Raw genomic sequence first — 25,575 nt, 5'->3', positions numbered from 1 at the left:
AAGTGTCTGCCTTTGGCTTAGGTTGTGATCTTGGGGTCCTGGGATCGAGCCCCAAGTCGGGCTCCCTGCTCAGCAAGGAGTCTGCTTCTCCCTCTCCCTCTGCCCCTCCCAACTGCTCATTCCCGCTCTCTCTCTCAAATAAATAAAACCTTAAAAAAATAAAATAAAATAAAAAGACAGTGTATCAGACTGATTTGACTTCTTATATTGAACCACCCTTGCATTCCTAGGTAAATTCCTCTTGACCATGATATATAATCCTTTTAAAATGTTGCTGGATCAATTCAGCTTTTTTTCAGTTAAAGCTTTAATTTCTACAACAAAGTGAAAATTAGGCAACACCAATCTCTTATATGTCAGAAAAACAGATTTTCTTTTTAATGGCTGAGTTTTATGTATCTTAATTCTCATGTTGGGAAACTGAAGCCATCCGGCCTACGAAGTGCATAAGGCTATAATATAAATAAAAAAACGTATTTGGCCTTGGTGCCCTGGCACAGAACTCCTAATTTCCTGAGTGACAGAGTGTCTTCTGTTGTTCTTAACAGGGCCCTTTCTACCTACCTAAGTTTATGCTAATGAACTAGGGCAGAGGGGTGGCCTACAGAGCTTCACAATGGAAGCTGGTCACTAGAGGAACCAAACATATGAATAAAGAATTGGAACTTTCAAGGGGCACCTGGGTGGCTCAGTCCATTAAGGGTCTAAGGGTCTGCCTTCAGCTCAGGTCATGATCTCCAGGTCCTAGGATCAAGCCCAGCATCAGGCTCCTTGCTCAGCGGGGAGTCTGCTTCTCCTCCCCCTGCTCATGCTCTCTCTCTCTCCCTCCTCGCAAATAAAAAATAAAAATAAGAAGATTTGGAACTTTCAGCCACTCCCCTACGTCCCATGAGGTGAAGGGGGCTAGAGATTAAGTTTAATCACCAGAGGCCAATGATTTAACTAACCATACCTATGCAGTAAAACCTGAATCAAAATTCTGAAACAATTAAGTGAGGGGACCTCTTCCAGGTTGGTGGTGAACACATCAAAATGCCCAGAGGGTGGCATGTCCAGAGATGGCATGGAAGCTCTCTGTTCCCCAACCCCCATACCTTGCCTGTACATCTCTTCCATTTAGCTGTTCCTGCACTGTATACTTTATAATAAAATTATAAATGTAAATAAAAACACTTTCCTGAAGTCTAGGAGTCATTCTAGCCAACTATTGAACCCGAAAGTGGCTCCTGGGAACCCCCAAATGTGTAGCCAAATCAGACAGAAGTATGGGTGGCTGAGGGGACCTAGGACTTAACATTTGAAGGAAGGGTAGTCCTTAAACTTGGAGAATCTGACTAAGGCTGGGCAGTTAGTGTCAGAATAGGACTGAATTGTAGGATATCCAGTTCACGTCACAGATTTTGGAAAGCTGTTGGAAAAACAATGCACAGTCTCTTTATCAATTGCTCCTACTATACGTGCTACTTGGCTAAATCATAAAATAAAGGCTAAGAAAATCCAAAATGGAGCCTTTTTTGTTTAAAAAATCTGTGTATTGTTGGGGCGCCTGGGTGGCTCAGTCGTTAAGCGTCTGCCTTCGGCTCAGGTCGTGATCCTGGGGCCCTGGGATCAAGCCCCGCATTAGGATCCCTGCTCAGTGGGAAGCCTGTTTCTCCCTCTCCCACTCCCCCTGTTTGTGTTCCCTCTCTGTGTCTCTCTCTGTCAAATAAATAAATAAAATCTTAAAAAAAAAAAATCTGTGTATCATTAACTGATTATTAAATACTAACAGGCATCTCTTTGAAGATTTTTTTAAAAAGATTTTATTTATTTGACAGAGAGAGAGAGAAAGAGAGAGGGAGTAAAAGCAGGCAGAGTGAGAGGGAGAAGCAGGCTTCCCGCTGAGCAGGGAGCCCAATGCGGGGCTCGATCCCAGGATCCCGGGATCATGACCTGAGCCGAAGGGAGACACTTAACCAACTGAGCCACCCAGGCACCCCTTCTCTTTGAAGATTTATTGCAGCAATGGAAAAGTTAGTAATGAGTTGTCAGGATTGCTACCATTGAGATATCATTATCATGAGTCTAATACTGGCTTAACACTTGGTCTTGTAGCCAAAAGTGCTTTAAGGAGTTAGCCTTAAGGAAATCCAAAGCCCAGCAGGCTGCAATAAGACATGAAAAATAATTTCAACAAGAAGCTACCTATATTGCAGAACAGAAACAAACTGGCTTTGACACATATTTTACCTTATAAAAACTGACATCTTCACATGCAATGATATGGCACTATTTTCTTGGTTAGGTTTTTACCGCATTACTACTCTGTATCTTTCAAAATGTCTAGAAATGATCTGACGTTTCTGTTGTTTTAAATTACTACTGAAAAATTTAGTAATTCATTCATTCAATAAAAATTCACTGAGAAAGAATTCATTTAGGGGCGCCTGGGTGGCTCAGTCGTTAAGCGTCTGCCTTCGGCTCAGGTCATGATCCCAGGGTCCTGGGATCAAGTCCCACATTGGGCCCCTGCTCCGCGGGAAATCTGCTTCTTCCTCTCCCTCTGCCCCTGCTTGTGTTTAGAGAGAGGTGTGTAAAACCACTGGTAGCTTCTACATGGGACCATCTTATAAGATGGCTGTATATAAAGTTTTTTGGGTAAGTTAGTAATTGCCTTGGATGGGGTTCTAGATAGACTTACCCAAATATTTAAGGGAAAGGTAGATAAAATATAACATTAACCTTTAAGAAGTAGAAATAACTCAATAATAATAATAGTACATTATATCCTAAACATCATTTAGAATTATTCTTAACTAAACACAAAAAATGGTCTTTATAAAGGGTTTATACAATTTCTAGGTCTTACCTCATCTATGTTTCTAAGCCATTTGCTGATGTTTTCAAAACTTTTACCATTGGTGATGTCATATACTAGCATGATACCCATTGCCCCTCTGTAGTAGGAGGTTGTGATGGTGTGAAATCGTTCCTGGCCTGCCGTATCCCTGAAATAAACAGCAATAATCTGTATTGAGCATTTTGATATTATGACATTCGAGATAAAGGGCAAAACAGTAGAATGGTTTGGTAAGATTAACATTAAATCCACTATACGCTACAAAGCAAAACAGTACCACCACTCATTTAATTCTTAAATGGAAAATAATTATGGTTTATTCATAAGAATATATATGTGTGTGTGCGTGCGTGCGTGTGTGTGTGTGTGTGTGTGTGTGTGTGTGTGTGTGTAACTTTCTTTAGTCAAAGGAAATTCATGACCTACCTATAGTGGATGAAAATCTGGAAGGGAAACCCACAGAAAAATGACACATAAAACTCTTTTAAGTTATTTTAAAAGGAACACCAGCAAGTGTGATAAAAACTCCTGAAATTCCATTTTATTCAGTGATCTAGTTCCATAACATAACACAAAAGCATGTGGAATGTTTAGAACATTAAAGGATTAAACCATAGCACAGCCACATTTACCTTTAGGATCATTTACAAAATGCTGTAAAGATAACCTCATTTTTAAGTAACAAGATGGAAATATGTAAATAGTATTTTTCAATTCCTTCATGCCAAAGATCCGAGACATGTATTTTGCTCCTGTAATTTCCCCCTCGTTTGCATCACCAATTTCTTCCTTTTATGGATCATTCTCATCAGCATACATACATGTTTCAGTATCCCCTTTTCTAAAAAAGCAAAATTAAAACAAAAAACCCGACTCTCAACCCTACACCCCTCCAACTAACATCACATTTCTCTGTTCCCCTCCCCAGCAAACTTTTTTTTTAACTTTTATTTTAAAATAATTATAGTCTCACAGGAAGTTACAAAAATAGGACAAAGAAGTCTTGTGTATCCTTTACCCAGTTCTCCCCAATGGTAATATCTTACACCATAGTACAAAAGCAAAACGAGGAAATTTACATTGGTACAATCAAAAGACCTTATTTAAAGTCTACTTTTCTTTTTTAACATACACTCGTGTGTGTGTGTGGGCACACATGCATGCATGTATGTAGTTCTCTGCAATTTTATCAGATGTATAGATTTGTGTTGTCACCACCACAAACACTGACAGAAAACTGCTGCATCACCCCTCTATCTCCTTTAGTCCCTACATCCTGGCCAATAATGTGTTGTCCATATCTATGATTTTGTCATTTCCAGAATGCTATATAAATGGAATCATGCTATATACAACCTTTCGAAATGGTCATCTTACACTTTTCACCATGATCTCCTTGAGATCCATCCAAGTTGTTGCATGTAACACTAGTCTGTTCCATTTTACTGCTGAATAGTATTCCATTGTATGGACATACCACAATTTGTTTAATTACTCACCCGTGGAAGGACACTGGGTTGTTTCCAGTTTTTGGCCATTACAAATAAAGCTGCTATGAATAATTATGTACAAGTTCCTGTGTGTACATAAGTTTTCATTTCTTCGGGATGAATACCCAGGAATGTTACTGCTAAGCCATATGATATGTTTACATTTATAAGAAACTACGAAACTTTTCTAGAGTGGCTGTACCACTTTACATTCCAACTAGCAAGGTAACAGATCCAGTTTCCCCGCATCCATTAGCATTTGGTGTTTCACTATTTTTTATTTTAATCTAATAAATAAGGCATGTAGTGATATCATCATTTAAATTTGTATTTCTCTATGGCTAATGATGGTGAACATTTTTTCATGGAATTATTTGCCATCCATATATCCTCTCTGGTGAAATGGCTGTTCTTTTCTGTCCATTTTCTAATTGGACTGTTTGCCGTCTTTTTTTTTTTTTTTTTTTTTTTTTTTTTAAACACTGCTACATGCTGAGAGTTTTGTACCTAGTTTTTTAATTTCTTGACAGGGTCTTTTGTGGAGTGAAAGTTTTAAATACTGAAATCCAAATTACTGATTTTTAAAGAATCTTTTATGGATCACGGTTTTAGTGTTATACCTAAGAACTCTTCACCTAGTCTTAGGTCCCAAAGATTTTCTATGTTTTCTTCTAAAAGCCCATGGTTTTATATTTTATATTTAAACTGATGATACAGGGGCACCTAGGTGGCTCAGTTGGTTAAGCATCTGCCTTCGGCTCAGGTCATGATCCCAGGGTCTTGGGATCGAGCCCCACGTCGGGCGCCTTGCTCAGCGCGAAGCCCGCTATTCCCTCTCCCTCTGCCCGCCGCTCCCCCTGCTTGTGCTTTCTCTGTCCAGATAGATAGATAGATAGATAGATAGATAGATAGATAGATAGATAGATGATAAATTTTGAGTTAATTTTTGTACATGTGTGAATTTTTAGAGGTTCATGTTTTTACTTATGGATGTCCAACTACTCTAGCACCATTTGTTGAAAATGTTGAGGAAATAGCCTTTCTTCACTGAATTGCTTTTGCACCTGTGACAAAAAAAATCAATCAACCATGACCCAGTCTATTTCTGGGTTTTTCTTTTTGTTCCAATGACCTATGTGTCTATGCCTCCCCAAATGCCATACTGTCTTGATTACTGTAGCTAAATAAAGTCTTAAAACCAGATAGATTCCTCCCACTTATTTTTGCCAGAGTTGTTTTAGCTGATCTAGCATTTGCATATAAGTTGTTGTTGTTTTTATGTGGAGCCCGGTGTGGGGCTTGAACTCACAATTCTCATATCAAGACCCAGCTGAGATCAAGAGTCAGATGCCTAACTGAGACACCCAGGCAACCCTCCATATAAATTTTAAAACCAGTTTGTCTATATCTACAAAAAAATCTCCCCAGCAAACTTCTTTAAAGAGTTCTCTAATTTCTGTCTTCCCAAGTTCATTTCTCAACCAATTCTAATATGACTACTGCTACTACTATTCTACCAAACTGCTCTTCTTCAAAGGGTCTCCAAAAACCTCTGCTAGCTAAATCCAGGATTTAGTTCCTTTTTATATATTTTAATCATTCATCAGGATGCCATAAAATTGACCACATTCTCTTCTCGAAATATTTTATTCTCATGGCTTTTCTGACACCACATGTTTCTGCTCTTAGTTCTACGGCACTAACTGCTCATTCTCAGTAGCTTTTGCTGGCATTCTAACATTCAGAGATATAGGGGCTGACATTCTCTATATAGTAGCCAGAGTGATCTTCTTTAAATATGTGTCTGAGCATACGATTTTTGCTTAAAACTTCCAATAGCTTCAATGGGGAAAGAGTAAGTTTTTCAACAAATGGTGCTAAAACAACTGGTTATCTCCATGCAAAAGAATGAAGTTGGACCCCTACCTCATACCATATATAAAAATTAATTCGGGGCACCTGGGTGGCTCGGTCGTTAAGCATCTGCCTTCGGCTCAGGTCATGAAGGATCGAGCCCCGCATCGGGCTCCCTGCTCAGTGGGAAGCCTGCTTCTCACTTTCCCACTCCCCCTGCTTGTGTTCCCTCTCTCACTGTGTCTCTCTCTGTCAAAGAAATAAATAAAATCTTAAAAATTCATTCAAAACAGATCTAAGACCTGAATATAAGAGCTAAAACTATAAAACTCTTAGAAGAAAATATGAGAAGGATGTTCAACATCATTAGTCATTAGGGAACTGTTAATCAAAATCACTTCATACACCCTAGGATGGCTATAATCAAAAAAGCAAACAATAAAGGATATAGAGAAATTGGAACCCTCATACCTTGTTGGTATAAATGTAAACTGATGCTGCCACTGTGGAAAATAGTCTGGCAGTTCCTCAAAATGTTAAACATACAGCTACCATATGATCCTGCAATTCTACTTCTTGGTATATAACCAAGAGAAATGAAAACATATGCCCACACAAAGACTCACACATGAATGTTCATAACAACATTATTCATAATAGCCAAAAAGCAGAAACAACCTAAATGTCCATCAACTGATGAATGGATAAATAAAATGTGGTATAGTCATATAATGGAATATTATTCAGCGATAAAACAGACTGAAGTACTGGTATCTGCTACAACATGGGTGAGCCTTGATAACATTATGTTAAGTGAGAGAAATCAGACAGAAAAGATCAAATAATGTATGATTCCATTTATATGAAATGTCCAGAATAGGAAAATCTACATAGGCAGAAAGTATATTAGTGGCTGCCCTGGCTAAGGGGTTTGGTCAGGATGGGGAGCGGCTGCTAAAGAGCACAGTTTCAAAAAAAAGAGTATGGAGTTTCTTTTGGGGAATATAAACATGTTCTAAAATTGCGATAATTGTGAATATATATACCTTGTAAATACACTAAAAAATTAGTTTTATACTTAAATGGGTGAATTATGGTATATGAATTATGTCTCATCTCAATAAAGTCATCACAAAACAAACACCAAGGATTACTAGGCTTAAAAAACACAATTTCCGGGGAGGAGGATGGGGGGATGGGTTAGCCTGGTGATGGGTATTAAAGAGGGCACGTTCTGCATGGAGCACTGGGTGTTATACGCAAACAATGAATCATGGAACACTACATCAAAAACTAATGATGTAATGTATGGTGATTAACATAACATAAAAAAAAAATTTCCAATTCATTATAACCAGAATCAATTCCAAAATCCTTATGTTGAGGTTTACAAGTGTTACAGGACTTGTTATTTTCTCCAGCCCCCCAAATTTTGAGGCATTCCTTTCCCTGACAACTAGAGTCATGTGTTGTGCGTTGTTGTTTTTTTGATGTCCCAAAATTCACAAGCTTGTTTTCGCTTGACAGCCTCTACACTAGCTGTTCCTACAGTCTGCCTATACATGATTGGCTCCTCATGTTCACATTTTAACCATCACCTTAACAATGAAGCCTTCTCTGACCACCCAATTTAAATAGTCATCCAGTCTCTCTTCATTCTGTATCCCTGCTTAACTTCTCTGTGTAACACTTATTACAGATTTATTTACTGTTTGTCTCCCACGCCCTCTAAAATTAAAGTTCCATCAGAGATCTGTCTTGTTCATTGCAGAATCCATTCTATCTACAAGGCGAATAAGCATTCAAATGTTAATGAGTCAGTATTTCAGAATATTACCTTGCAGATTCTGTATTATTTTACATATCAAGCTGCTCCAATTCAGTTACATGACCCTTAAAAATGTATTTTAAAAATAATGCTTATATGCCTAAAAATATATGTAGCCAGAAATAAGAGAACTACCAGTACATCAATATTCCTTACATTCAATCCTGGTGTACAATTACCATGTTCATACATCTGCCCTCTATCCGTCTGTTCATACATCTGCCCTCCATCCATCTATCCATCAATTCAAATAGTGTGCTAGGCATATACAAGAACACACACAGAACATGGGTTTGGAGTCAGATCCAAGTTTATCCTCAGATTCCAATCCTTCCAGGTGGGTGACCTTAAAGGTATGTAATCTCTCTGAATCTTTGTTTTTTCATTCACAGCTAGAAGAAATAACTAAAGTAAAATTCCGTAATTTATTTGTGTGTTATAAATAAGCCGAAAGCAATCTGTAGTATAAAAATATGCAAAGATGCGATAACGTCATTTTGAGATTCAAAATTTGTTTTCAATTTGTCCTAAGTCAAAAAACCATCTCTGCAGATGCTCTTTCAAGTTGGTAGCTGTCTGTGTTTAAGCTGTACTCAAAGCTGCTGTTTCACAAGGAAATCCCTGGCTTTGCCTAAAGCCTATTTCAGAATAAATGTAAAATAAAATGATTTTTTATTTAGCCAAGATGATCTGGCTGGATTTTTCAACTTTTGTAAGAGAATTTCAGCCCTGTCACTTGCCCATCTCATCTCAAAGTATATGGATCTGCCCTTTAAAATAATGTAAAATCCCATTTATTCATTCTGCAAGTATTTATTGAACAAATAGTACATGCCAGACACTATTCTAGGCACCGGAGAGAAAGCTGTAAACAGAAAAAAACTCCTGCCTTAATCAAGTTTTATATCCTACTGGGGGTAGACGACAACCAAATAAATCATAATTTCTAAACTATACATCTTCAGAGGGTGAAAAGTACCAAGAACACAAGAAGTTAAAGAAACTAGGGGCTGATGTTGCAAGCAAGGAAAATTTTAAACAAGGTGGTGAGGGAAGGCCTCAATGAGAAGAGAAAGGGAGTAAGGAAGTATCTGGGGGTAACAATGTTCCAAGAAGAGGGAAGTATAAAGTATAAAAGTATAAAGTATAAAAACAAGTATAAAGGTCCTGACCCATGGTTGAGGAATAATAAGGTGGTCAGTAGGATTTCAGCTTTTCCTCTGAGTGAAATCAGAAGTCTGTTGAAGGGTTTTACAAAAAGAAGTAACTTAGCCTGGGTTTAAAAAGCATCATTCTATTTACTGTGTTGAAAATGGGTGTGTGTGGAGAAGCAGAGTTAGGAGGTAATGCAATACCAAAAACTGCCAACAGAACTGTCATTTAAGAAAAACCATCTAAGTGGGCGCCTGGGTGGCTCAGTTGGTTAAGCATCTGCCTTCGGCTCAGGTCATGATCCCAGGGACCTAGGATCGAGTCCCAAATCGGACTCCCTGCTCAGCGGGAGTCTGCTTCTCCCTCTGACCCTCCCCCCTTCTCAAGCTCTCTCTAATAAATAAATAAATCTTTAAAAAAAAAAAAACAAACATGTAAGAGACAGGCTATCAGTTCTTCCAGATTGTATCCTTAAATCAAGTTAGATCAGTAAAGGCTACACACACAGGCACACATACATATTTCTATCTGTATATTTATTTACATTCTTAGACCACAATTTTTATATCATTACCTTTAGTATATTAATTTATTAAAAATCACAAGAAGGAGCTTTATGAAAATGTATTCTGTATTTGTGATGATCTGTTTTCTCCCCCATTCTTTACATTATTTTTGAAAAGAGTAATGTAATCTACTGTGGGTAGCCCTCCTTCTTGGTTCTTTTTTACCTTGGCCCCCAAAGAAATTTCTAGGTAAGTTTTACAAATTAAGCATAGCAAATAAGTTGTCCTTCAGAGATAGTGTATTTACATCTTCCATTTTCCTCAATTCCAAATTCTTGTTCTATCTTTTATTAATCTTCTCTATTTAGTCACAAGGTACCTATAATCACATGTAATTTATGATTTCATGAAAGAACAACAAAAATTTTGTCTCATCACAGTTGAAATAGTTTAGTTCTTTTCTAAATTGGTAAAAAGTATAAATCAACTAATAATTCTATACCCTTAGAGAGGGGTTAAAGTTTCCTAGCTAAAATCCAGGATGGAAATGTGCTTACTCAAGACAGAGTATATAGCACCTGGGCTTCCAGAAGTGCCTACTGGTTAGAGTGCAGGAGGCATAAAACTTGTACTTTATTTTTTGTCATTAGTAAAAACAATTTAAAGAGATCTTCCACAGCACTCACCTATGAACAACCACCCCCAACACTGTCTAGCTATGATATGCTTTCTTCTTTCCCATTCATTCACATTACAAAATTAGCAAATTATATGCCCATTTCGATGTCAAATCTATGACTAAATTCTCTACCAACAAAGAATACACTGCAAAAGAAACTACTTAGTTAAATCTAAATCAACAGCACTTAGGAGGTTTTATAATACTGGTTATATATGAAATGTCAATATAAAAGATACTGAACTATTAAGGGCCCCTCTGAAAGGAAAGTAATCACTATTTAGTTAAGTTTCTGTTTTGATTCATGACATTCTACTCCATCTGTTCTTTTAGTCTCTTCCACTTCCAAAATCTCTTACACCCAACTACCTTCCTTCTTCTTATATGCTTTCCCTGCTAAGTTTTTTAAAGGCTTTCTACATCCCATTTTCATTTACACATGTCATACATTTATACCTTCCAACATGACTGTATCCACCCCACAAGATGATCTGGCTCCTTGACTCCTTGATCTCAAATTACCCTTTTCCTGAGTCCTGCGTAGATACTTAAATCAGCCCCTACCAATTGTTAAGGCAATCAACCATTTATTTCGAACCAGAAACAGAGTTCTTGCTCAATACCTCTAAGCTAATTGATGATCCTTTGCCCAGGGCTAAAAATAGCCACAGCTGCTTATTCACTGCCCAAATTATTTTTAGGTTTGCATGCACATATACACCCAAGATTAAAGACAGCGGGTTGACCCCAATAAGCAAACCAGGTATTAAATATTTGAAGAGCAATTAAACACTGTATGTACTCACAATATATGTCTATGTACCATAATACAGGTTTTAAGCCTGTTTCAAAATCACTCAACTTGGTTTTCCTTTCTTACAATTTTTTTCTTCTCAGCCTACGTTTAAGGTTTCTGAAATTACAACCCAGTGGCAACAGAACTTTCCTTACATAAAATAATAGACACACAGCTAAGAGAATGTTGTGAAATCCTATTTTTTCCCCCACTGACATATTATAAAAGGAGTGATATGTTCCTAGGAACTAAAATAGCTTATTTCCTTACTTGTTAGTCCCACATGCAGGTCAAGGAAGCTGTGTGCCCTGGCTGCTATCATGACAGCTATTTTTAGTCTGGGCACTGACAAGACCAGAACAGTCCAGAGACAACATCAATCTGCTCTACAAAGCAGAGACCCCAAATTTCGTAACTCTGTGTTTTTGGTAACATAATGAAGTTATTTCTTACTTTATAAATTAGGATGTCAAATTTTGCCCTGAGGTGGTTTTTTTTTTTTTTAAGATTTTATTTTTAAGTAATCTCTACACCCAACATGGGGCTCAAACTTATAACATGGAGATCAAGAGTCACACACTCCACTGAACTGAGCCAGTCAGGGGCCCCACACTGAGTTTTATTTTATTTTTATTTTTTTTTAACAGTTGTAGCTCTATGGTTTTTTGCTTTGTTTTGTTTTTATTTTATTATGTTAATCACCATACATTACATCATTAGTTTTTGATGTAGTGTCCATGCTTTATTGTTTGCATATAACACCCAGTGCTCCATTCAGTACGTGCCCTCTTTAATACCCATCACCAGGCTAACCCATTCCCCCACCCCCCACCCCCTCCCCTCTAGAACCCTCAGTTTGTTTCTCAGAGTCCATAGTCTCTCATGGTTTGTCTCCCCCTCCGATTCCCCCCCTTCATTTTTCCCTTCCTGCTTTTTTTTTTTTTAAACATATAATGTATTACTTGTTTCAGAGGTACAGGTCTGTGATTCAACAGTCTCACACAATTCACAGCGCTCACCACAGCACATACCCTCCCCAATGTCTATCACCCAGCCACCCCATCCCTCCCACCCCCCACCACTCCAGCAGCCCTCAGTTTGTTTCCTGAGATTAAGAATTCCTCATCAGTGAACTGAGTTTTATTTTAACAAGACCTTGATTTCCTCATAGATATCCAATTTCGCTACTTCAAAATATCATTTAACTCTGCTTATCTTTAAAAAAAAAAAAAGGAGTCTGAAACCCACTCTTGCAAAGCTTATATTCCAGTGGGGAAAGGAACAAGCAAATAAATGAATAAATATATAATCCCAAACTGTGTAAACAGGACGGAGTGATGAAGAATGGGGTAAGGGGAAGGAAAAACATAATCTAGATAGGATGATCAGGGAGGTCCCTGATACTTTCGGTGAGAAGTATAAACAGAAATCAAACAAGGTCATTTAGGCAACAAATATTTACTGAGCATCTGTATTTGCCAAGTTCTGTTCTAGGTGGTCATTATAATAACCACATATCAGACAGATAGGATCCCCAGCCTAGGAAGGGGAGGAATAATGGACACTTTTTAAAAAATATGGTAACTTTATTTTTTTAAAGTGTATTTATTTAATAGAGATAGAAAGAGCACATGTGTGAACAGGGGGAGGGGCAGAGGGAGAGACAAGGGAGTCTGATGTGGGGTTCGATCCCTCAACCCTGAGATCACAACCTGAGCAGAAATCAAGAGTCGGACACTCAACCAACTGAGCCACCCAGGAGCCCCCAAAATATGGTAACTTTAGATATGAAAAAATACTATGATAAAGATCAACTAGAATAAATGTGACAGTGCCTGAAGGACTGGGCTGCTTCAGCTTGAAATCATGCAAGGCCTTCCTCAGAGGATAATGTGGAATTAAGATCTGAATGAAAAGGCAGCAGGACAAAGATGTGATGAGAAGCATTCCAAGCAGTTGAAGTACAAAGGCCCTGAGATAGGAACATGCTTGGCATGCTCAAGGGAGAGAAAATGGCCACAACAATTAGAGCAAAACTGGTGAGAGAGGAGGTCAGAAGGGGCAGTAGCCACAACCTGACATTTTCAAATTTTATTTCTGATGAAATGGGAAGCTTCTGGAATGAAGTGGTACTTCAGAATGTTCAGTCTAGCCACAGCTGGGGTTGAGGGGAATGGGGGTGTCTGAGGAAGGTCTATGGAGCATGTACAGAGGTCCCAAATTGGAAAAGAGCTTGCCATGTTCATGTTCATCAGCTGCACGAGACCACAAAATGAGGTTGAGGCCACTCTGTTAACTGGGGTAAGGAATTTGGATGTGAAATTTGGACTTTCATTTGAAATGCAATGGAACTCAAATGGTTATAAATGGGGAAGGAATGACAACATGATCTATACTTGATTTATATTTGAAAAAAGATTACTCTGGCTGTTATGTGGGAAAAGACAGAAAGGAAGAAGGCAAAAGGGAAAATAAGGACCTGTTAGGATATTAAGAGCCTACCTACTGGCTCAAAGAAGCAGTACTGGTGGCTTGGACTGGGGGGGTTACAAAGGAGACGGCAAATTGTATATGGATTCTAGAAATGTAAGACTGAATCAACAGGGCTTACCAAAGAGGATGTTGGGATTAAGGGAATGGGAAGAATCAAAGATGACTCCCCAAGAATCTGGCACCTTATGTAGATAAATGGTTAATTCCTCTACAATGTGACACTACTGATTTCTGGTTGACTGTGCTGATGTTAAATTTGCTGCTGGCTGAGGCACTTGGGTAGCACAGTTGGTTAAGCGGCTGTCTTTGGCTCAGGCAGGTCATGATCCCAGGGTCCTGGGACCTAGCCCCATGTCAGGCTCCCTGCTCAGTGGGGAGTCGTCTTCTCCTGCTGCTTGAGCTCTCTTGCTCATGCTCTCTCTCTAATAAATAAATAAAATCTCAAAAAAAAAAAATTGCTGCTGGTACAAGATACAGATGCCAACAGTAACAAGTATTTCTGATCACCGTCCCTTAAAAAAACAAACAAAAAACAACAAGAAAAGGCAAACTTGAAGTAACTCACTATGGCTTTTTTCCTGGCAGGACCCACAACACTATAGAAAATGTAGATAGATACTGTGATGGAAACTTCTAGAGATCTGGGATTTAAAAAGCCACAGCTGCTTCTCTATCAGCCAGACAAGCTAATTTTAGGCCTACACACATTTGCCTTGGCCAGGGTGAGACCCATCGCCACCCTTATGCAACAGATAGCCTACAAGACCCCTGGAAAAAAGACAAGAAGTGAAGATCATTCAAGTAAAGAAAAATGACACAAATCTTTAGCACAGACTTTAGAAAAGTTTCCCAAATCAATATTCAATCACAGAACAGAATTTTTCATGCTGAAACAGGAATCTGAATATATTCATTCAAACTAGAGACAGATAAAAAAAAAAAATCACTGTGCTTTTTAGTAGCAATTGGAAGCAAAACACTTAATGTTGAGTAAGGATAGCATTTTGAATTTATGAGTAACGGGTTTTTCATGCTAAAAGCCTTCTTCAATTATTGTGGCATATTCCAGATCTCTTAACTTGGATCTGCATGGTTTCCTTCTCCCTGGATTGTTAGCATGCGAACCTTCAAAAGCGAAGAAAGAAAATCAGCTAGCACAATGCTAACCTCTTAAAAACTATCAATCACAAATTTTCACCACTCATTCCTAATCTTTATAGGAAAATGGATATTTCAAATTAAAAGCAGTTTTATATATGAAAACCTACACTAAAAAATTTCTTTCTAAAGAGTGTTTACCCAAAAGAGGTAAAAATCAAACAATTCTAAATTAGAGATGTTACCATTTCTATGCTATACTTGAGATTTAGAAGTACAGCAGAAATCTTTTCTAGATTAATCTTGAAGGCCACACTGGAGGACTTACTGTTACAAAAGAACATCTTTTGGGAAGGCTCACTTTTTCAAAAACAAGTGTTAGTTGTTACTGTTTACTTCTAGAAGCTACAGAAACTAAAATGAGAGGGAGAAAAAAATACTTAAAGCCACAGGACAAGGAACAAAAGGGAAAGTTTGTGGGGCACCTGGGTGGCTCAGTGGGTTAAGTGTCCGACTCTTGATTTTGGCTCAGGTCATGATCTCAGGATTGTGAGATCAGGCCCCAGGTCCAGCTCACGTACTGGGCATGGAGCCTGCTTAAGATTTTCTCTCTCCCTCTCCCTCTGTCCCTCTACCCGTCTCTAAAAAAAAAAAAAAGGTGGGGGGAAGTCTGTGGAAGAACAGGACAAATTTAGTAGGGCAAAGGTTTTATGTGTTATATAAATAAAAATATATCTTAAAGTTTTTTGCACTTTTGTTTCTGTTGTATACACTCACATATAAATGTACGTATATATTGAGTCACAGAGTTACAATGTAAAATGTGACTCTCACCATCAAAAAAGCTTGAACTAGTTTAAAGTGTGCACAGAGGGGATGCAGTTGAGAGGAAAGAATCAGTGTGGCAGAGCCTAAGAGAGACTTGGAACACAGACTAACCGGTAGGGCCAACGCTGGGATAAGGCACGGGGCTAAAAAAGGGCAGAGGGTAGAGTTGGTTGAAATTCAGAATAAATAATTGACATCCATTCCCTTGAGATCAGCTTTAATTATAATGAAACAGAATTTAGGCACAGTTCATTTGCTGAGTTATTTCCCAGTTAAAGTAAGGAAAAATCAATGATCATCAAGTGGACTGTGCTTCAAGGGGAATCATTAAATTTAGGAAATACTTTAAAATGTCTACATTTTAAATTTGTATTAAATTTTAAAGATGTTATAAAGATTATACCTCTAATTACATGGTCAGGTAATGACATTCTGGTTAAACATATCCTACTCTTCTAATTATTAGCTCCCTTTGGCACCTGGGTGGCTCAGTCAGTGAAGCGCCCAACTCTTAGTTTCAGCTCACATAATCTCAGGGTTGTGAGACTGAGCCCCAATCTGGGCACAGAGCCTGCTTAAGATTCTCTCTCTCGGAGCTCCTGGGTGGCTCAGTCGGTTAAGCGTCTGCCTTCGGCTCAGGTCATGATCCCGGGGTGCTGGAGATCAAGTGGGAAGTCTGCGTCTCCCTTTCCCTCTGACCCTCCTTCCTGCTTATGCTCGCTCTCTCAAGTAAATAAATAAAATCTTTTTTTTTTTTAAGATTTTTTTTTTTTAATTTGACAGAGAGAGATACAGCGAGAGAAGGAACACAAGCAGGGGGAGTGGGAGAGGGAGAAGCAGGCTTCCCGCCGAGCAGGAAGCCCGATGTGGGGCTCGATCCCAGGACCCCGGGACCATGACCTGAGCCAAAGGCAGACGCTTAACGACTGAGCCACCCAGGCACCCGTAAATAAATAAAATCTTAAAAAAAAAAAAATTCTCTCTCCCTCTGCCCCTCCCCAACCCCCTGCTCACTTGCGTTCTCTCTAATAATATAAATATTAATAGTATAAATAATAATAATTATTATTATTTGCAGCTCCCTTTCAAAAGGAATACCTAACTTTTTGAAACTGTCTTTGGATTCTGGGACACTGTTCTCCCCTAATTCTCTAAATCTCCTCTGCAATCTCCTTTGCTAACTTCCGCCTCTGCTCATATCCTAAAATAAAATGTCATTATTCTTAGGGTTCTAGCCTCTTAATGGGAGATAGCCAAATAATAATAGCTATGATTTATTAAACATTAATTACGTATCAGACATTGCTCTTAGTGCTTTACATGTACCACTCATTCTCATAACCATTCTATGACAGGTCCTTTTATAGTGAAACCCAAGATAACAATGAATTCAAAATCAGCACAATTACTGATTGGTAATAAAGAAATGACAGCACTGGAAAGAGCAGGAAAATCAACTATCAAACTGCACTATTTATAGGAAGCAGTAGAGTAATGAACAGTTTTACTCTCAACTCTACAATCTGAGCATGTAATGTATCCCTGCTCTACCATTTACATGCCAAAGACCTTAGTTATTTCAAAATGCACCCATTTCATTATCTATAAAACAGGGATAATCCAAGAGAAAGGAAAATATATACCTACACAAAGATTTATAGCAGCTTTATGGTGAATAACCAAGTTGTGATGTATCTTAACAATAGAATACTACTCAGCAATAAAAAGTAATGAACTTATTGATACACACAAAAAGCAGTGATAATTTTCAAAATAATTACACTGAAAGAAGCCAGACCCTCCCCCAAAAAAAAGACCAAAAAAAAAAAGACACTGTATGATTGTATTTATATACAGTACTAGAAAATGGAAACTAGTCTACAGTGACAGAAAGCAGAAGAATGGTTGCTTGGGGACCAGGAATAGGAAGGAGGGAAGGAAGGAGAGATTACAAAGAGGCTTCAAGGATGAATACGTTCATTATCTTGATTGTGGTGATGGTTTCACAGGTTTATATATGTGTGTAAACTCACCAAATTGTATACTTTAAATACATACAGTTATTGTATGTCAGTTATACCTCAACAAGGCTGTTAACATATCCCACGGGGTCATTTTGAGTATTTAATAGGTTAATATATATATATATATATGTAAAACAGTATTTACTATAAAATACTGCTATTCTAATTTTAAAGTCTATGATTCATACTTGAATACAAATTTAAAGAATTTCATTTTACTTCTATGGGGCAAATCCTATACAAACTAATAAAAATAATGCCTATAAAAAAGTTATAAACACATTAAAGGAAACAAGTATTTTAGTTTAAGACTGTCAAAGCAATGAACTTTTTATATTGAGTGTTTGTAAAGTATGGTGCTAACGGTTCTACATAGATTATCTCATGTAATCCTTAGAACAATCTTTTGAGATAAGTGGTATTATCTCTATTTTACATATGAAGATACAGCCTCACAGTGTTATGCAGCTTGCTCAAGTTCACAGAATAAGTGGAAAAGGTAAAACACTCAGCCAGATCTCATGGACTGAAAATAAATAAAGCCCATGTCAATATTTATTTATTTATTTTTAAAGTAATCTCTCCACCCAACATGGGGCTTGAGCTCACAATCCCGAGACCAAGAGTCACATGTTCTACCAACTGAGCCGTCAGGTGCTCCATGTCCATAATTTTTTTTTCTTCACTGTAAGAAGGTGACTTGACTGCTGGCTTTACAAAGGAAAGTCTCACAGAATCTAAACTGGTGACAAGGAAGGATTTCACTGCCAAACCTTCAGGAGCTTGGCAATCTACTATATAAAGTAGGTAAATCAGCATCACTTACCATATCTGTAGTTTGATCTTCTTCCCTTGCAATTCAACTGTTTTGATCTTAAAGTCTATTCCTACAACACAGAAAAAAAAAAAAGGTAAATTGTATCTATGGCTCTGAACTTAGCTCTCCTAAAATTAACTGGAGTAAAAATAAAAACACACTTTTAAAATCTGTGTTTGTTTGGCTCGACGGTCACTAGGTATGCAAATTCTGAGCAAATTATTCAATTTTAAACTCAAGTAATAGAAGATCCAACATGGCAGAAGAAACAGCTATATAGAAAGTTTTTTTACAATTAGGAAACGAAAAGGTAAACTTTAAAATGTCTAAATTTTTTTTAAAGTAAGCTCCACACCCAATGTGGAGCTTGAACTCATGAACCCAAGATCAGGAGTCGCATGCTCTACCAACTGAGCCAGCGAGGTGCCCCTAAAATATCTAATATTTTAATGCAAAAGAATAAAAATGTTTCCTAGTAGGAAAAAAATATAGCCTTTACTAGCTTGCAAAGTAAAAAGACTCCAGGGATGAAGAGGGTTATTTCTTTTTTTTTTTTAAGATTTTATTTATTTGAGATCGAGAGAGCGAGAGAGCAAGAGAGCGAGAGAGAGTCTGCACGCACGCACTCGCAACGGGGGGGAGGAGGAGAGGGAGAAGCAAACTCCCTGCTGAGCAGGGAGCTCAACACGGAACTCGATCCCAGGACCTGAGCCAAAGACAGATGTTTAATGACTGAGCCACCCAGGCGCCCAAGAGGGTCACTTCAAGATGATAAAAGGGTGAATTAAGAAGGCATAAAAATACTAAATGCTTATTCATCTAATAACACAGAGCTTCGAAAGACATGAAGTGAAAGTACTGTAACCAACCAAAATCTTCAGCTTGGGTTGAGTTTCTCATACCCAAATAAAAAGAAAAAAAAGGCAATGTGCCTGGCATTTATAAACCTCAGACTTTACCCACAGCCCATATTTTTGTTTCTCTCGGAATTACTGAGAAAATCATCCTACAGTGACCTAGTTGTCAAGACCAACTCTGAACAAGACTAACAATTCCAATTAGGCATACAATTTGTTAATTAATCTTAATGACAAACCTGACAACCAATACTATTTCAGAAAACTTCCCTGAAGGGAGGTGAAATTAGGACACGGTCTGAAAGTTCCATACCTTTTGAGATAGAAACCAGGTACAACTGGAAAATAAGATTTTAGGCTGTTTTAAGCTAACTACCACCATCCTAGACTCCTTGAGTTTCTCTCTCAATCAATGTTGTCTATCCTCAAACTAATTAGCAGTGGTTAAAGCAGTTCTTCATTCTTTTCTGCACAAAAACTCTCCTTGTCTACCTCGGCCATTCACTCTTCAATCTTCATTACTGGTTTCTCCTTATCTCTCTGAACTTTTCCAAAACTTGGAGTGAACTTTTCTAACTTCACTCATTCCCTTGGTGATTTTCCCTAATTTCATGGCTTTAAATTCCACAAACACACTGATAACTCTCAAATTTATATCAAAGCCCAGACCACTCTCTTGAACTCCAAACTTGAGATAACCATTTATTGTCTATCTACAAATCCCATGTTTCACAAAGACAGAAGCAAAAGTTCTTAAAATGGTTCATAAGGCCCTACCCTGCCCACCTCCCCATTTTCCACCCTGTCCTCATAATTCTCTGTATCTTTCTCTGATCTAGCTAAGTGTATCAGCCTGTTTACTATTCCACACACAGGTCAGGAAGATTCCCACCTCAAGGTCTTTGCATATAACTGTTCTCCCAACTTGGAATATCTCTTCTCCATCCATTATGGCTCCCTCCCCTCACTATCCTTTCCTAAGTAACAACATTTCCCCATGTCCCCCACCCCATGTCCATTGTCTGTTAATAACCCCTACCCCTCTTCCTTACTTTTCATCTTTAACATCCCTCAAATATACTGTATACATTTACTTGTTCCCGTTATTGTCTGTCTCCCTAAGCCAAAATATAAGGTCCAAGGGTAGGAATTTTTATCTGTTTAATTCAGTTAAATTCCCAGCACCTACAGCTATGCCTGACATAAAAGCAGACATTCAAAAAGTATTTGAATAAACAGATAAATGATGTTTTCTAGAGAAAGTGAAATGGTACCTGAGAAAAGATATATAGATATTTCACCCTTAGGGTGAAACTCACCACTTGACAAGCTCCACACTTGTCCAGGCAGCATCCACAATCATATTTGTAGAGCCTCAAGCCAAAATATGAACAACAAAAGTTCCAATGAGATACCAGAACCGAAACAAACCAAAAAAGAGAACCTGAAGGAAAAAGGGGCAATGCAGAGAAAGAGAAAAGACAGCTCCTTTTATCTTCTCAAAACATGATGGGGAAAAAAAGAGAGAGAGAAAGGAAGGAAAATCAACCTGAATCAGAAAACTCTTGGAAATTAAAAAGGGGGGGGGATTAATATATTCAACAGAAAGACTAAGAGAAAATTGAGATCTCCCAGAAAATATAACAAAATGACAAAGAATGGAATTTATGTGATATTTGACACATTAGAAGATCAACCTGGGAAGTCTGACATCTAACTAACAGAAGTTAAAGAAAGAACAGAGAAAACGACATGTAGAAAATAATAATTTATAAACTGTACAAGAAATCTGCACAGCAAGGGAAACAATCAATAAGGCAACCTACAGAAAAGGAGACGATATTTGCAAATGACATATCTGATAAAGGGTTAGTATCCTGAATAAAGAACTTATAAAATTCAACCCCCAAAAAACTAATAATCCCATTAAAAGATGGGCAGAAGACATGAATACACATTTTTCCAAAGAAGAAATACAGATGGCCAACAGACACATGAAAAGATGCTCAACATCACCTATCATCAGGGAAACACAAATCAAAACTACAATGAGATTATCACCTTACACATGTCAGAATGGCTAAAATCAACAACACAAGAAACAACAGGTGTTGGCTAGGATGTGGAGACGGGGGAACCCTCTTGCACTGCAGGTGGGAATGTAAACTGGTGCACCCACTCTGGAAAACAATTTGGAGGTTCCTCAAAAAGTTACAGAACTACCCTACGATCCAGCAATTGCACTACTAGGTATTTACCCAAAAAAATACAAAAATACTAATTCCCAGGGATACTGCACCCCGATGTTTATAGCAGCATTATCTACAATAGCCAAATTATGGAAACAGCCCAAGTGCCCACTGATTCATGAATGGATAAAGAAGATAATGGAGCCTGAGTGGCTCAGTTGGTTAAGCGTCTGCCTTCGGCTCAGGTCATGATCCCAGGGTCCTGGGATCGAGCCCCACATGGGGCTCCCTGCTCAGCCACAAGCCAGCTTTTCCCTCTCCCACTCCCCCTGTTTGTGTTCCCTCTCTCTGTATCAAATAAACTCTTTGGGGAAAAAAAAAAAAAGAAGAAGAAGATAAAGACAGTGCCTGGATGGCTCAGTCAGTTAAACATCTGCCTTCGGCTCAGGTCCTGATCCCACAGTCCCAGGATCGAGCCCCATGCTCCCTCTGACCTTCAACCCCACTCACACTCTTGCACTCTCTTATAAATAAATAAAATCTAAAAAAAAAGAAGACACCCACACACTGGAATATTTCTCAGCCATAAAAAAGAATGAAATCTTGCAACCACACAGATGGAGTTAGAGAGTATTATTAAGTGAAAGAAGTTGGTCAAAGATAAATACCATACGATTTCACTCATATGTGGAATTTAAGAAACAAAGCAAATGAGCAAAGGGGAAAAAAAATTAAAGGAGAGAGAGAGGCAAACCAAGAAACAAAGCTCTTAACTACAGAGAACAAACCAATGGTTACCAGAATGGAGGTGGGTGGGGAGGGATGGGTTAAATAGGTGATGGGGATTAAAGAGTGCACTTGCTGTGATGAGCACCTGGTGTATGGAAGTGTTGAATCACTATATTGTACACCTGAAACTAGTATTATGCTGTATGTTAACTAACCGGAATTTAAATTAAAACTTTAAAAAAATTGTGCAAGAAAACAGAACCAAAGGAATCTATTTTAGACTGACTCACCAAATGCCTAGCATAATGAATAAAATAAGGTCTATACATCATAGTAGTAGCACCATGAAATTTCAAGACAGCAGGAATAAAGATATTACAAAAGCTTGCATAAACTAGGCTCCATATTAAAAATCAAAAGTGACCACTCTGAACTTGTACTTTTCAACAGCAAAACTAGAATACAATAAGATAATGTTTTGGGTCTTTTTTTTTTAAAGATTTTATTTATTTGACAGCTCAAAAGAGCACAAGCAGGGGAAGCAGCGGGGGGGGGGGGGGGGGGAGACAGAGCTGACACAGGGCTCGATCCCAGGACTCTGGGATCATGACCCAAGCTGAAGGCAGACACTTAACTGACTGAGCCACCCAGGTGCCCCAATAAGATAATGTCTTTAAAAAATACTTTCAACCTGGGGCACCTGGCTGGCTCAGCCAGTAGAGAGCATGCAACTCAATCTCACGGACATGAGTTTAAGCCCCACATTGAGCGCAGTGTGCTTACTTTAAAAAAAAAAATATATATATATATTTTCAACCCATATCCAGCCCCAAATCAAATGAAGGTAAAATAAATGCATTTCTAGACATGAAAAATCTCAAAATAGTTAGCTCCCATGCATCTTTTCTAAGACAACTACCAGGAGATTGCTTTGCCAAAAACAAGAAGAAATCCAGCCAAGAGTGAGGTAAATGGCAGCTCAAACTGGCTAGAGAACAACCAGTTCAGAAGCGAATGAGGACAGAAAAGGACAGAACAAAATGAGAGGAAAGTTCCAAGAAGTATGCCTACTAAGAGAGGAAGGGGAAGAAATGGTATTAACGTAATCTGTATAAAAAACAGAAATTCAGGGGCGCGTGGGTGGCTCAGTCAGTTAAGCATCTGCCTTTGGCTCAAGTCATGATCCCAGGATCCTGGGATGGAGTCCCGCATCGGGGTCCTGGGACGGAGTCCCGCATCGGGGTCCTGGGATGGAGTCCCGCATCGGGCTCCCTGCCTGCTTCTCCCTCTGCCTACCTCTCATGAATAAACAAAATCTTAAAAAAAAAAAAAAAAGAAAGAAAAGAAAAACAGAAATTCAGAGAATTTGGCAATTCTGTTGCAGAGTTTGGGATAAAGTATGAATAGTGTCTTGAAATCTAAGGGAATGTAACAATGAAGGAACTGTAAATTACAATAAAAAGAGAAAGTCATCCAAGAAAGGAAAAGTGATTATAGTATACTACTTGGTTTAACAGCTAATAAAAACATGTGTTATAACTATTTGAGAAGATGAAGAGAAAGGCACCAGGAGTGTCCAGTGTTATCAGAGTAATCGATTCTTATTTCCCATAACAACAAGAGAGAATTTCTGAAGTTAAGTTTTTGGGGTTTATTTTAAGTTAAAAGCTATGACTAAGGAATATGGTGCTGAGGAATAGAGAAAAAGGCCAAAAAGTGTTTGGCAAAGGAAACACACAGGTAGGCACAGGGCAAAGATTTGTTGTTGCTGCTGTCCTCACAGGCCTTGAAATACTATGTGACTTCTGAAATTCTGGTCTATTTCATTAACAGAAATAAAAATTGGGTTAACAAAGGAGGAGTTATGTTTACAAATATGTTCTCTCCACTATTTAAAGACTTCAATTTGATCATATTTTAGCATGGCCCTAAGCCACCCCTGCAGTCTCATTCCCCTTCCAGTCTTCCTCTTGTAACTTCAAACACAACTTCTGCAGCTGTGTGCTTTTTCCAAGTAAATACCTTTGTCACTCCAGCATGTACTTTCTACATTCCCCAAAACACCTAAGTATGGGAAAACTTATACTTAAGATACAGTAGAAAGGGGGTGGGGGGATGGGTTAGCCTGGTGGTGGGTATTAAAGAGGGCACGTATTGAATAGAGCACTGGGTGTTATATGCAAACAATGAATCATGGAACACTACAGCAAAAACTAATGATGTAATGTATGGTGATTAACATAATAAAATAAAATTTAAAAAAAGATAGAGTAGAAAAGCTTTTGATAAAATTTAGGAATTAGAGCAAAATCAATAGCTCAACTGCCAAGAGAAGCTAGGAAAATCTATCACCCTTTAAGATTCTGCCAGGAGAAATAATGAGATTCTCCTGCAACACTATCATTTCCTAAATTACCACAGACTACAGCAATCATAGGGTTTGCTCCAACCAGTGATTCTCTTTTAGGTTTTGCTTATTTAAAAACACTCTAAAGGAAATCTCTGTTTTTTACAGATTCCTGGGACTCAGCTCACATGAATATTTCAATTTACTGCAATCTAACTTTTACCAATTTTCAGCTGCTCAGGAAAGTAAGAAACAGTATCAGCCAAAATACCTGCCTTAATAATACTGCAGAAGCACCATCCAGTGGCAAGAGGAGTAACTGCAACTTCTAGCACTATAAGTATCAGTTTAGCTTCTGATGACACAACACATAGGCAGAAATATAATAAACTCCAGACAAAGTTTAACAACTCATAGGTAAATAATACCTGCGATTTCTAACAAGTGAAAATAAAGTATTTTTACTACATCAGGAAAGGAAATAAGAATCCTATACCCACAATCCTTTGAATGCAGCTTTGTCTGGAATTTAAGAAACATTCTAATCCTAGCTCTAGCTCTGTCATAATAGCACAAATTTTGAAAAGACCACTTTTCAATACAGACATTCAGTTTCTTTATCTAGATGCAGATGTGAAAATGCAGAATGCAAAAGCTTCCTGTGAAGATTCTTTCATGTAATAGTAACAGCTTACTAAACACTGAGAATTTACAATGTGCTTGGCACTGTTTTAAGCAGATTAATGCATTAAATCCTCAGAACAATCCTAACCCATACTTTTATTTCCATTCTACAAATGAAAAATAAAATAAAAACCAATAGCAGGAGAAAAAAAAAAGCAGTAACACTAATAATATTTACTGGATAACTACTAAGTGTTCTAAGCATTCCACATATACTATCTCATTTAATATCCAAAAATATCCTCCACAAAAGTACTAATATGCCTATTTACAGAAGAGGAAATTTTATTTTTTTTTAACTTAAATTTTAGTTACCATACAGTGCAATATTGGTTTCAGGAGTAGAATTCGGTGGTTCATCACTT

General features: G+C 38.0%; 1 protein-coding gene across 1 annotated transcript in view; it reads right to left on the bottom strand.

Moving 5' to 3' along the window:
• Positions 1–25,575, bottom strand: part of RAB10 (RAB10, member RAS oncogene family) — an 87,620-nt gene that overhangs the window by 10,982 nt on the left and 51,063 nt on the right. Inside the window, exons 2-3 of the mRNA XM_036090270.2 lie at positions 18,414–18,474; positions 2,849–2,987 (exon numbers count right to left, since the gene is read on the bottom strand). Of these exons, the coding sequence (XP_035946163.1) occupies positions 2,849–2,987; positions 18,414–18,474 (200 nt within the window). The remainder of the gene's footprint in view (positions 1–2,848; positions 2,988–18,413; positions 18,475–25,575) is intronic.

This window comes from Halichoerus grypus, chromosome 10, assembly GCF_964656455.1.
Source record: "Halichoerus grypus chromosome 10, mHalGry1.hap1.1, whole genome shotgun sequence".
In the NCBI taxonomy this organism is placed as follows: Eukaryota; Metazoa; Chordata; class Mammalia; order Carnivora; family Phocidae; genus Halichoerus; species Halichoerus grypus.
This window is presented reverse-complemented; position numbering and strand designations above follow the sequence as displayed.